The 12768-nt window shown below is 43.1% G+C and overlaps 1 protein-coding gene and 1 non-coding gene across 3 annotated transcripts in view; one reads left to right on the forward strand and one right to left on the reverse strand.

Annotated features, from left to right (window-relative positions):
• Scfd2 (sec1 family domain containing 2) overlaps window positions 1-12768 on the reverse strand; it is a 314253-nt gene that overhangs the window by 280693 nt on the left and 20792 nt on the right. For both annotated transcript variants that reach the window (XM_031342730.1, XM_031342731.1), the window contains exon 3: window positions 6266-6393. In XM_031342730.1, coding sequence (XP_031198590.1) covers window positions 6266-6393 — 128 coding nt within the window. The remainder of the gene's footprint in view (window positions 1-6265; window positions 6394-12768) is intronic.
• LOC116071623 lies at window positions 11855-11961 on the forward strand. The gene has a single exon (XR_004111029.1). It is a non-coding gene; the product is annotated as a U6 spliceosomal RNA (small nuclear RNA).

The raw sequence follows: 12768 nt of genomic DNA on the forward strand, positions 1-12768 counted from the left end.
CTTCACTTCAGAAGGGCCATGATGCAAATGTTATTCATTTGACCACCTTTCAACCTTGGGAACTGATCGGCGAGGCGGCAGTAGGTGGAAGAACAGAAGCATCCTTTGTGCACCTCTGAAAGAGGCTGGCGACAAGGAGAAACTATTCTGTAAAGTAAAGCTAAGAGTGAGTTCTAGGAACCTAGGCGAGAGAAACAGGGCATCTAGAAAACATAGAGAAGGGCTGGGAGTTCGCTCAAGGAGTAAAGCACTCGCAACACAAGAGCAAAGCCCTGAGCTCAAGTCCCCAGGATCGAGATAAACCTGGTACAGCACTGTGCCTCTGTAACCCCAGTGCACTGGGCTGCGGGAAATGTGTGGTCTTATTTGGGGAGTGACATGGAAATGAGATAGAAGCTAAGATCCTAAGGTCTACAGAGCTCATTAACTGAGCTCTATCTATCTGCAAGACATAACCAAGGATGACAAACCAATAGAGCAGCAAAGGGTAAGTAAGAAAAGAAGGCAGGAACCTATTAGAGAGACAAAGGCATCAGAGATGCAGAGCGACTTAGGACAACAGTGGAAAATTCCACAGAAGGAAGGAGACGTGACAGATGCCCAGAGACAAGAGTGGAACAAAACCACCAGAGAGGAAATCTGTAAACATAACAGGGGCACAGCACTAAAGCAGAAATGCTGACTGCTTCTTTCCGTCGCCCACACTCGTCAAGCAATCCACTCACCCAGTTAGCAAGTGCCACGCTGCCTGTCACGTACCCAGCTCTTCAAATGGCCAGTGAAGCCTGTGACTTAGACACTGTCTGCTAAGCTTTTAGGTTAATGCACAATACACTGTGGCAAGTACTAAGGAAAGATTGGTGGCTCCTTAGGAACCAGAGTAACCAAGAAAGGGGAAGACAGAAACTTTAAGTTAACTCTACAAAGAAAGCAACAACCACATCAGCTCATGAAAAATAACCCAGATCCTACAATGAGACACAAAGACGTAAAACTGTGTCCACACACGCTCGGGACTGTATGCTGGAAAGTGAATAATATAGTGGTCAAGGCTATGGCAGGAAAATGTAATTTTTAAAGAGCATAAGCTAAGAAAAATCTGAAGTGTTAATAAACAACAGAAAAGGAGGGAACACAAGTGACTGTACACTGACAAGAAAGAAACCAGGCCAACAACCCTACTGCGTCATGCCTAACCTGCTCATGTCTCTCTAGTCAGCACCTGACTGAGGGTTAGGGGCAGGAAGGTCTATGAAGGCAGGCACGGTCAGCCTCCAGGGTCATGGTGAGAGAAGGGGAGAAAGCAGCGCTGCAGGAACAAGCAATGAACGTACTCGGACAAAGAAGCAGAGCCTGGCTCCAAGAAGTCTCACGGGAGGAACAGAGAGTAAAGGGAGAAAGCAGGGCCACACATGGGTGCACCACAAGGCCTGAAGGCATAAAGCTGTCCAGAAATAGCATGCTTCGTGTCTGAGCAACTTCAGGAAGTAATGTGGATCCCTTGAGGGATTTTGAGCAAGGGGATGATACAATGACAGAGGCATGTACAGCAGTGTGGACACCCTGTCTGGACTCCTCTCTCAGGAAGAAGCTTGATAAGGAAGTCAGTCAGCCAGGCCTGAATCTTCCCTTACTCACTCTGTGACAGTGTCACAGGCCAGCCAGGAGACTAGAGGTTTTCAACCCATGGTTGCAACCCCTTTGGGAGCAGAACAAGCTTTTCACAGGGGCCACATAGCAAATACCCTGCATGTCAGATATTTATGTTACAATTCTAAACAGTAGCAAAATTACAGTAATGAAGCAGCAATGAAAATAATTTCATGGTTGGGGTCACCACAAGAGGAACTGTGTTAAAGGGTCACAATGTTAGGAAGGCTGAGAAGCACTGCAGCAGACAGAAAGTGTGACACCTATTGAACACAGAAGTCTGGCTAGTTAAAAGAATAAGAAGCAGCGAAGGGCATCATAGGAGTAGCAATAGGAAGATGCAGTTGCCAACAACACGGTGGAGAAAGCAAAACAGTAAGGTGTACAGGTTGAACCTTAGACTGCCCCTCATTTCTGCCCCTGAGGAGGTAGTACTGCTGACAAGCAGTACACATGCCCCTGGAAAACAGACAAGAAGGAGTAAGTACCCTATTTCCCCTCCAGCCCACATCGCCCTCAGTACTGCTTATAACATAGCCTGCCACAGAGCCAGATGGAAAAGAAGTATGCTTTCAGAGTCCCAGCCCTAATCTGAGAAACAATAACTTAACAGCACAGAAATCCTATAAAAGCCTCAAGCTTCCTAGGTCTCAGTTTTCCTGGTCTATGACATGGGTGTGAAAAATGGATGGCAAACTCACATTGAGAGCATTAAACAACCAAACTATGGGAAAACTCCATTGCAGTGCCTATAAGTGAACAGCTGCTCAATAAAAGTTAATTTTCTTGCCCTTTCCACAAATTAGTAACAAGGAAAACATAAAAGCAATGTCAGAGAGTTAAGCTGTATATGTGGCCCTAGACTATGCCTAGATTTTCTCACATTTTGTAAACTGTAATTATATGGTATATTGGTCTTAATTAGTGTTTAATCACTCCTTTTATAAACTTTGCTAACCCACCACTTTCTTCATTTCAGCTTTGCTCCCCCATTCTCCTCCTTCTCCTCCTCCTCCTCTTCCTTCCTCTCTCTCTCTCCCTCTCTCTCTTTCTCTCTCTCTCTCTCTCTCTCTCTCTCTCTCTCTCTCTCTCTCACACACACACACACACACACACACACACACGACACAAACAGACACACAGTCCTCTTAATCACAAAATTCTATGCAATAAAGTAAAAGAAAATGTATATGTGACAAAGGCACAGCTTGCATCCCTCTAAAGAAGACTGGTGACTGTGAGGACCAGGATCAGGAAGGAGTCCTCCCGGTGACTGTGAGGACCAGGGCCAGGAAGGAGTCCTCCCGGTGACTGTGAGGACCAGGGTCAGGAAGGAGTCCTCCCGGTGACTGTGAGGACCAGGGTCAGGAAGGAGTCCTCCGGGTGACTGTGAGGACCAGGGTCAGGAAGGAGTCCTCCCTTGCTGCTCAGAGCCAGGCTCACCTAGGGAACAGAGGCTTTCCCAGTTTGGGTTAAATTCAAGTTGGGCTAATGAGCCACAGAAGTGTGACTTACCCACAAATATAACTGACTGCGTATCCTTCACATCTAGGAAGTAAAGCTACAGAAACACAATGTCCCGCATAGCAGTTGAGGATGCAGCTAAGAAGGATGAGGACAGGACGGAGGAAAACAACCTCCAAGTTAATGGGACTTCTTTTATTTAAAAAAAAAAAAAAAAAAAAAAGGAAAAAAGAAGCCCTAAAATAATAAGCAGAGGTCGGTCTCAAGCATGCATGCTCTCTTTCAGCTCTCTCAAGGCGTAGAGCTGAAAGAAAGGGCAGTAATGCTTCACTGCGTTCTAAAGGGGTGTTCCTGCCACAAGTCCAACACCACAGAGTAGATCCCTTCTGCGGGGAGCAAGGCATGCTGGGAAACCTGCCATAGGCATTTCTATGGCCTCTGTGGGCTGAAACAAATGTAAATACGGTCTATTTGTTTTTTACTTTTAGAAGACATTTCTCCTTATATGAAAGTTACTGGGAAGAATACAATTCCCTTTCCAGTGTTTTAAAAATCACTTTCCTGGAATGTATCTACTTAACTGACGACTTAATAACAAACTCTGAGTAAGATGACAGAGATTTAGATATACAATGATAAAATGAAGTTTTTTCTTTGTTTTTGCAATTACTATCATTTAAGAGAACACAGTTTATATCTATTGGTGTTCATAGTGGAGGAGCTGGGGGATTTTATATTGATGATCTGAGGTTTCCAGCAGGAAAAAACATCTCATAAATGTAAATACAGGAGAATGCTTGTTCTAGAATCAAAAGATGTTTAATGCCTCAAAAACACTAAGGGCCTTGATTAAAGGCAGAGAAATTCACACTTTAGTAAACTTCACAATAGAGGCCAGGGAATCCTGGGGAGTTTATGTTCTTCCTGGCTGCTGTACCCCAAATCCCTACCATGTGAGCTACCAGTATGTAACTGTTAAATGATAAGCTGGTTGATGGGGAGGTTTCAAATACTGATGTCTCAGTGTATTGAAAACTTCTACTTCTTTTTCTAACTTCTCATGGTTCTAGGTCTGTATGTGGGAATAAGGCCCACAAGAAATTCTGCCTAGTGACAGTAAGCAGAAGTGGATCACCACACTGCGTTATCTCTAACTAGACGGCACTTGGCACAGGCATCGAGCATGAGCCGACCCTGCTAACAATTCACTGTTTCTTTCTTCCCCTCAACCCCCACCTCCCCTGTCTGGAGTCTGGGGATAAAGAAAAGTATTTTATCTCTTTTTGGGTTGTGGGAGTTGATAAGACAAAAAAAAAAATCAAACATTTAAATTTGAATTCTTTGTGGAGTTACTCATGATGTTTTGTTGGATTTTTTTTTTTTTTAATTTCTGGCTTTGGTTATTTTTCAGAGACAGGGCTCTTAAGAAAAGTAAAGTTTATTGATCTTTAAAGAGTCTAGTGTTGAGATTTACAATTTGATTTATGCTCTACAATAACATCATAAGGCTTGCCACTAAAACCCAGTATAAATCATCATCACGATGTTGTGTGCACTCTGCCCTTTCTTAATTCACAATATGAATTAGTTCTTGCTTCACTGTACTTATGAGTAAGGAACTCCAAACTAAACAAACACACAGGACTGTGGAAAGAAGAGACAAGGAGCCCAGCATGGTGGTTTATCCCAGCACTGGGAAAGTTAAGGACCAGTGAAAAGGGAAGGGGGCAGGATGGTGGCCCAAGGAATAAACAACTTGTAAGAGTGAACTTTGCATCCCTAGCACCCACATCCCTAAAACCTGGCATGTAATCACCATGCTCAAGAAGTAGAGATAAGGAGCCCCTACGCAACCGGCCTTTGTAAATAGTATGGGACATTATAGAGTAAGATAGCCAATGATGTCAACCTTTGATCTTCATGTGCATGTGTACCTATGCACATACATGTGCTAATGTAGTCAAACATGCATGCACATAGATATATATATACCACACCCAAGTACACATGCTAAAAACAAAGAAAAAGAATAAAAGGAAGCAGAGACAGGAACAATTCTGGGTCAGAGTTTTGACTGTGGGATGGCAACTCCATCCCTCCACTTGATGCCCTGTCTTCCTACTGGAGGTGGACTCTACAAGTTCCCTCTCCCCACTGTCGGGTATTTCATCTAAGGTCCTTCCCTTTGAGTCTTGAGCTTCTCTCACCTCCCAGGCCTCTAGTACATTCTAGGGGGTCCCTCTACCTCCTTCCTCCCGAGGTTGCCTATTTCCATTCTTTCTGCTGGCCCTCGGGGTTTCACTTCTGTCCCCCCTTTATCCTTCCTGTCCCCTCTCCCACCCAGGTCCCTCCCTCTCTCTGCCCACTGTGATTGCTTTCTTCTCCTTCCCAAGTAGGACTGAGGCATCCTCACTTGGGTCCTGGAGAAGAGATTGAGAAAAAGGAGGTCCAGTGACAGGCCCAAATTGGGATCCAGCTCAAGGAGAGGCTCTAAGGCCTGACAGTATTACTGATGCTATGGTGTGCTTACAGACAGGAGCCTAGCATGGCTGCCCTCCGAGAAGCCCAACAAGCAACTGAAAGAGTCAGATGCAGATACTTACACCCAACCAATGGACAGAAGCTGTGGACCCCTCTGGTTGAATTAGAGAAAGGCTGGAAGAAGCTGAGGAGGAGGGTGACCCCATAGGAAGACCTGGACCCCCTGAGATCTCTCAGACACTGAGCTACCAACTAGGCAGCATATACCAGCTGATATGAGGCCCCCGACACATATGCAAGAGGACTGCCTGTTCTTGCCTCAGTGGGAGAAGATGCACCTAACTCTTGAAAGACTTGAGGCTCCAGGGAGTGGGGAGGCCTGCTGGGGTGGAGTAAGGGGGAGGTTGAGGACATCCTCTTGGAGATGGGGGAGGAGGAATTGGATAAGAAACTGTTAGAGGGCAGAACGGGAGGGGGATAACAACTGGACTGTACAAAAATATTAAAGATAATTTTTTAAAAAGGAATCAGGAAAAAGAGAGAAGACAGAAAGGTAAGAAGGCAGGGACAGGAATGAATAGACAAACACCAGGATGGTCTCAAAGCTGCAGCTTTGCCTCTACTGAAAACAGGTAGGATTTCTGTGCTGCCAGCAGAGGCAGGGGCTTACCCATGCTCATCTTGATGGGCAGGTTCTCTCTGCTGGCTGCTTCCACTAGATGTCTCCGAACTTCCATCACTGCCACTTTGTGCTTGGTGTTCAGTAAGGCTTCCCACAGGGCCTTGGCTGAGGCATCACTGCAGTGAAAACACATACAGCTTAGAGTAAATTCCTACTGGAGACTGGAAGAAAAGAAAACCTCCAGCTTTTCTTATGAGTACTAATACCATCATTCCCACTGGTAAGCATTAACTTGATACAGGGTGCCTAATTCATTTAATGGGCAGGATATTAAGGAATTAAGGGGACAACAAAATCAGGATAAAAGGGAGAAGAGAGGTAACATTGTTAAATGAAAGTATGAGAAAATTATGCATTACATATATTTTTGGAAATTTTCACTTGAAAGTAGTTAACAATGCAATTCATTGCTAAAGAAAAATGAATGTCACAAAAGCCAAAATTAAATGTACGGCTAAAATCAATATATCAGTAGAATCAACTTCACATAGCATAGTGTCAGAGAAGCACAGAGAAATCCTCACTGAGGATTCTTGTACAGATTTTCAATGCACTTCCTAACAGGCAGACTTCCTGGTGAGTAAGAATGAGGGCTTGCACTTGGTGGCAGGCACTGAAGTATTCCACTCCAGGCATTCAGTAGGAAGGATGGCCCTTATGGATGCCTTTACAATTATCTGTTGATAGCAGCCCAAGCACTGCATTATGCAAGGTCTCATCTGGGTTCATTTCCCAGTAGCTCTCGGACTCATCTGCCATGCATGTCCCTGTTATAAATGAGCATAGTGTTCTTTCCGGAAGACCGCTGCCACAAAGCCAAGTATACACATTTGTAATAACGTTTTCAAAGCTCAATATAAAGGAAACAAGGGTGACTTTTGTCCTTTCCTAAGGACATCTTCCACCTAAAAAGCCCCATTAATACACACTAACCTCTCAATAAAGAGTAATAGCTCTTATTATCAGCTACTCTTACATGTGAAGTAACATCTTTAAACTCAAAACTATAACTTCTCTGGTAGTTAACTTAGCTACCAACTTGACAGACTAAGGAATACATAGAAAATCAGTAAAGCACATTTCTCCATGTATCTGTGAGGATGTTTTCAGAGGGTCAATGAGCTGAGCAGGTCAGTGAGGCCTGACCTGCATGCAGGCTCCACTGTCCAATATATTGGGCACTGAACGGAACTAGAAATTAAAGAAGCAGGGGACGCTTCAAGCCTGGACTTGACCATAGGCAGACTGTGGGCATTCTGCCGCTTTTGCCACTGCTTACAGGTAGGAAGCTCTACAGCCAGCTTTTGAATGCTTACTCAGAGCTTTACAGAGAGCTTCTAAGCCTCCATTCTAGACCTGGGGATAGATCTTGCCTCTAACTCCTCCCCCACCTTATTCTGAGGCATCCAGCTTCTTCAATGGAGGGAGCAGCTCCCTCTAGCTTTCTAGCTGTTCACAGCTATTGTAGAACTCCCAGTCTACAACTGTAGAAGTCCTTTTTCTTATTATATATTAAGTCTTGGTGCTCCTCTAAAGGACCCTAACAGAACCCTGTATCTATTATCCTTAGATTTAATTACGTAAGCATGTATATTACATGTCGTGCCCTATTTGTAGATGGCACACAGATAAAAGAAACTTTCAATGACTTAAAATCTGAATGCATACATATTTATAACATATAAGCAAAGATCTTACAAAATATGTGACATTGGTTTCACTGACAAGTAAATAGACTCTATGCTAATATAGTCCTATCTGGAAGAACAGTGATGGAGAGAATAGATTCCTTTGCAAACAAAAGCTAGTACAAAGAAACTAAAGCTCTAAATATGGCCAAGGGAAGACATGCCTCTGCTCGGGAGGGGGAATGGTTATCATGTCACAGCTACAAACAGGAGAAAGGAGCATTTTAGGACACTCAAAGCAGATATGTAAGAGACCTAAGACTGTTTAGCTCCTTTCAAAGTCTTTGAAAGTCTTTGCTATAATTCAAAAATATGTTTATTTGCTTTGAGGTTTTCAAGAAAACACCCAATTTCTCTAACGAGTGTAATGCAATTGGGAGCCACAGAAGAATGCTGAGCAGCCAATTTACACGGTCAGCTTCCCAAACTTACAGTCCACAATCACACTGTATCTTTGCCTATCAAAATTCCTCTCCCCAGATCCCAGGTCTTGGTCCCAACATAGGAGCTCTAGAATAGAGCATCACTACCCTCTTCCTTTCCATGAGAATATACATCTCACTAATACAGTGCATCTCCAAGGTCACGGTGGACTAATACTGAGACAGCCCAGTAGCTTACAGAAGTCACTAAGATGCATGCTCTGGAGTCAAAAAGACTGTTGTGTGGAAACTCCAAATATTGTCCCTACCACCCAATCCAAACAGGCAACCTGGGGTACCATCCTCTTAAGCATAAGACTTCTTTCTCTTCTTTTCCAAGAACTTTCTTCCTAAAAATGTACCTCCCCCACTGGTCTCTTCTAAAATGTAAACTTCTCAGAGAGAAAGAAAACAATAAGGAAGCCATCCAGTCCTATGCTAGCCCACTCTCACTCCTGCTGGGCCATACTGACCCACCTGAGCCTTACACTGCTGCTAGACTTAGCGTGTGTTCCCATGTTTAATTGTTCCATAGCTTGCTCATGAAAGACGAAGTATTTCTATGAAAACAGGGAGTTTGTCTGACTCACTGCAAAATTCCTCATTACCTGAAAATGGTGCCAAGTCTGTGGTAGGTCTCTCAATAAACTGCAAGTAGAATAAGCTGGTTGTATAATTAATTCTCTACTTCGCTCGTCTATGTCCTTTATGAGGAAAGCAGTATGAGTGACTTCACAGATTCAATAGGAGAACATGTCCACACAGCTCTTTGCTGACTTCCTAGATTAAGCTGTTGTTGCTGCTGCTGCCATTACTACTGTGACTGGATGGCTTACAGTGGGGCTTAATAGACAGGACAAATCCACTTCATTATCAAATGTTTTTATTTATAAATTCCTAGCTGAGCACAAACACCCACTCCAGATTTATACTCTCTAGCTCTTGTGTAATAAAATACCTTAGAAGAAATATAGATTTTCCAAGATTCCTAACACTGACACATAGGTCATGTTTCCTTAAAAGTTGTTTTGTTAATACAAACAGCTCTGTCTGTCTAATTTTAGAATGTGTGCTTCCTGTTCTAAGCAGTTTTTTTTTTTAAATTTTATCCCATGATTATTCTGTGTATGTGTGTTGTGTGAATGTGATATGTGTGTAGATGCAGGCACATGCTTGAAGATTAGAAGACTTTTATTTATTTATTTATTTATTATTAATTATGTATAAGTACACTGTTGCTGTCTTCAGACACACTAGAAGAGGGCATCAGATCTCACTATGGATGGTTGTGAGCCACCATGTAGTTGCTGAGATTTGAACTCAGAACCTTTGGAAGAGCAGTCAGTGCTCTTAAACTGCTGAGCCATCTCTCCAGCCCAGAAGATAACTTTTAAAGAGTTGGTTTTCTCCTTCCTCTGATGTGGGGCATCATCTTAGGGCATAGACCATGTAGCAAACACCTTTAACTGCTGAGCCATCTTGCCAGCCCTTGAAAAGTTTCTCTTTTTAAATCATGTTATTTTGTGTGCATGGATGTTTCACCTGCATGTATATCTATGCACCATGTGCATGCAGTGTCTGCAGAAGTGAGAAGAGGACATTGGATCCCCTGGGACTGAAATTGCAAACTACTGCTAGCTAGCATGTGGATGCTGGAAACTGAGTCTGGGTCCTCTGAAAGAGCAACCAGTGCTCTTCAGTGCTAAGCCATCTCTCCAGGTACTCTGAAAAAACTTCTTTCACTATCATGCTATCAAAGATGGACATCTTAAGTTTCCCAATTAATATCGATGAATTAATTTGGGTTGTATGAATAAAAGGCTGAGGACAATCAAACCCATAGTAACTATGCTTTACTGTTGTGACCAAATGTGTGACATGAAGTAACTTGAGAGAGGATTTATTCTGGATTAGAGATTAGGGAAATACAGTCCCTCATTTCAGGGACATGGGAGTAGGAATATGAAGTAGCTGATTAGATTACGTCTTCAGTCGGGAAACAGAGACTTGAATATTCAGATTCAGTTCACTGTATTTTTTTTTTTTTTAACTCTGGGATCTGACCCATAGGAAGCTGCCATGTACATTCAGATGGATCTGCCCTCCTAAGTTAGCCTCGTCTGAAACACCAACACCAACACACACACACTCACACACACTCACACACATACACACACACCAACACACAAACACATTTCTGGGTGTGACTCCAAATCTCACCAAATTGAGAATCGAATTAACCACACAAATCGCCTCCTTATCAATCCAATCCCCATATATATTTAAACCTTAGCAGCCTACCTCTGTCCTCAAATACTCATGAACATTTTATAATGGACAATACATTTAGTAGTTCATCTGTAAAGAGTCTTCCAAATGTTAATAGTTCTAATATTGTTCCAATGCCCAATGTCCAAAGTCTCTTCTGAGACTCAAGGCACATAAGATTCTGTAAAATTAAAAAGCAAGTTAAATATTTCTATCATATAATGGCACATTCCAAAGAGTATATTCCAAAGAATGCAGGTGTAGCAAGGAAATATCAAACTTAAGTAAAACCAAAAACCAGCAGAACAAATATCAAACCCTTAAGTTCCATATCTAATATTAGGGCTTGTGGTTGCATCACCTGGACCCCAATGGACTTCAGCAGCCTCATCCCTCTAATTTTGCTGTTTGTAACACAGCCTGCAACATATGGCCTCCTCCCTTGGCCTGGCTTCCTTCTGCTTCCTCAGTGTATGGCTCATGGTTCTGGCACTTCCAACATCCTGGGGTCTCCATAGTAGCATAGGGTTGCTGGTCAGTTTGATGCAATGGCTTCTTAGGACTTCCTTACGGGAAATCCAATCCTATTACACATTGACTGGCCTCAGCAGCTTTCTAGAATTCTGGTGAAAGTCTATATGACTCTATATGTCTGGCTTGTATGCATAAAAACCAGCAACATTAGATGGCACTGTCAAATTCTGCTGCCAAGTAAAGATGTATCAGATAGCCATCCATCCCACACATACACTGCTATTACAGCAGTAGACTCTATGTGCCTTAGAAGCTTAACTTGAAAATAAGGAGAAATCAAGTTGTTATTAATTAGAAAATGTCCTCCCTCCTTGTTAGCTAGCTTCCATAGCATTAGAAGGTGCTCTACATATTGAAGGAGGCCGGGGGCAGGGAATAACCAAAAGTCTTACCCGGTTGTGACTCCTGGAGCTACAGGAATGATCAGTGTGACAAGACCTGAAGAACACGGGTGCAAAGGTCGCAAGGATGCTATGGGAGTGGCAAACTGCTTTCTGAGTGGATCTAAGGCCGGCTCTACAAGAGGAAATACATGCCTGATACTATAAATCTAGTCAAAACTGGGAGCTGGGGGAACAAGGGTCCCAGAGGTAAGCTCTCTACTGTTATTTTGCTAAATGGGCAAAGCACCAACCAGCCCTCTAAATTCACTCTTTAGAAACTTGGCGCTCGCTTCAGCAGCACATATACTAAAACTGGAATGATACAGAGAAGATTAGCATGGCCCCCGTGCAAGGATGACATGCAAATTCATGAAGCATTCCATATTAAAAAAAAAAAAAAAAGGAAACAGAAGCTTGGATTAGTGCAGCTCTCAAGCCTTATCAGGTCCATTTCTTGTGCAATGGCTGGTGGTCCCTGGCACTAGTGTGCAGCACTTATAGCTACTTTCTCTGCATTAGCTTGCCTAGGAACTGTGAACTCATTCAAGGTTCCTCTCATCAACAAGCTGCACAGTGCTCACCTGCAGTCTCCTGCCATATAACTACGAACAGTAAACAAGAATCATGCCACAAGCCGGGCGGTGGTGGCGCACGCCTTTAATCCCAGCACTTGGGAGGCAGAGGCAGGTGGATTTCTGAGTTCGAGGCCAGCCTGGTCTACAAAAGTGAGTTCCAGGACAGCCAGGGCTACTCAGAGAAACCCTGTCTCGAAAAACCAAAAAAAAAAAAAAGAATCATGCCACAACCTGGATGTTACATTGTCTTAAAAGGTCCTGCCAAAAACAAATACATTCATTAGTTTTTAACTCAACCTTACTCAGAGTTTCAGGAAAAAAGCAGAATGTAGCTAGCAGAATTTGCCAAAATGTAACACTAATGATCTCCACAATTGAACTCCCTGTTGGCTTCTGGCACCTCATGATCCAGACTTCCACTGTTATATTCCCATAAGAATGTCCCTTTAAGCTCTGCTACTACAACCTCAAATGAAGCACACTACTAGGAGATCACATTTACACCTAATCTAAGCCCTTCATTCCTAGTTTAAACCTACTTCATCTTGCTCAATCTTTTCTCTTAAGTTCAAGAACAGCTGATCAACATCTTTTTAATAAGTCTGGCCTGAAACTGCTTTC

The sequence above is a fragment of the Mastomys coucha genome, unplaced genomic scaffold (genome assembly GCF_008632895.1).
Source record: "Mastomys coucha isolate ucsf_1 unplaced genomic scaffold, UCSF_Mcou_1 pScaffold22, whole genome shotgun sequence".
NCBI classification, from domain to species: domain Eukaryota; kingdom Metazoa; phylum Chordata; class Mammalia; order Rodentia; family Muridae; genus Mastomys; species Mastomys coucha.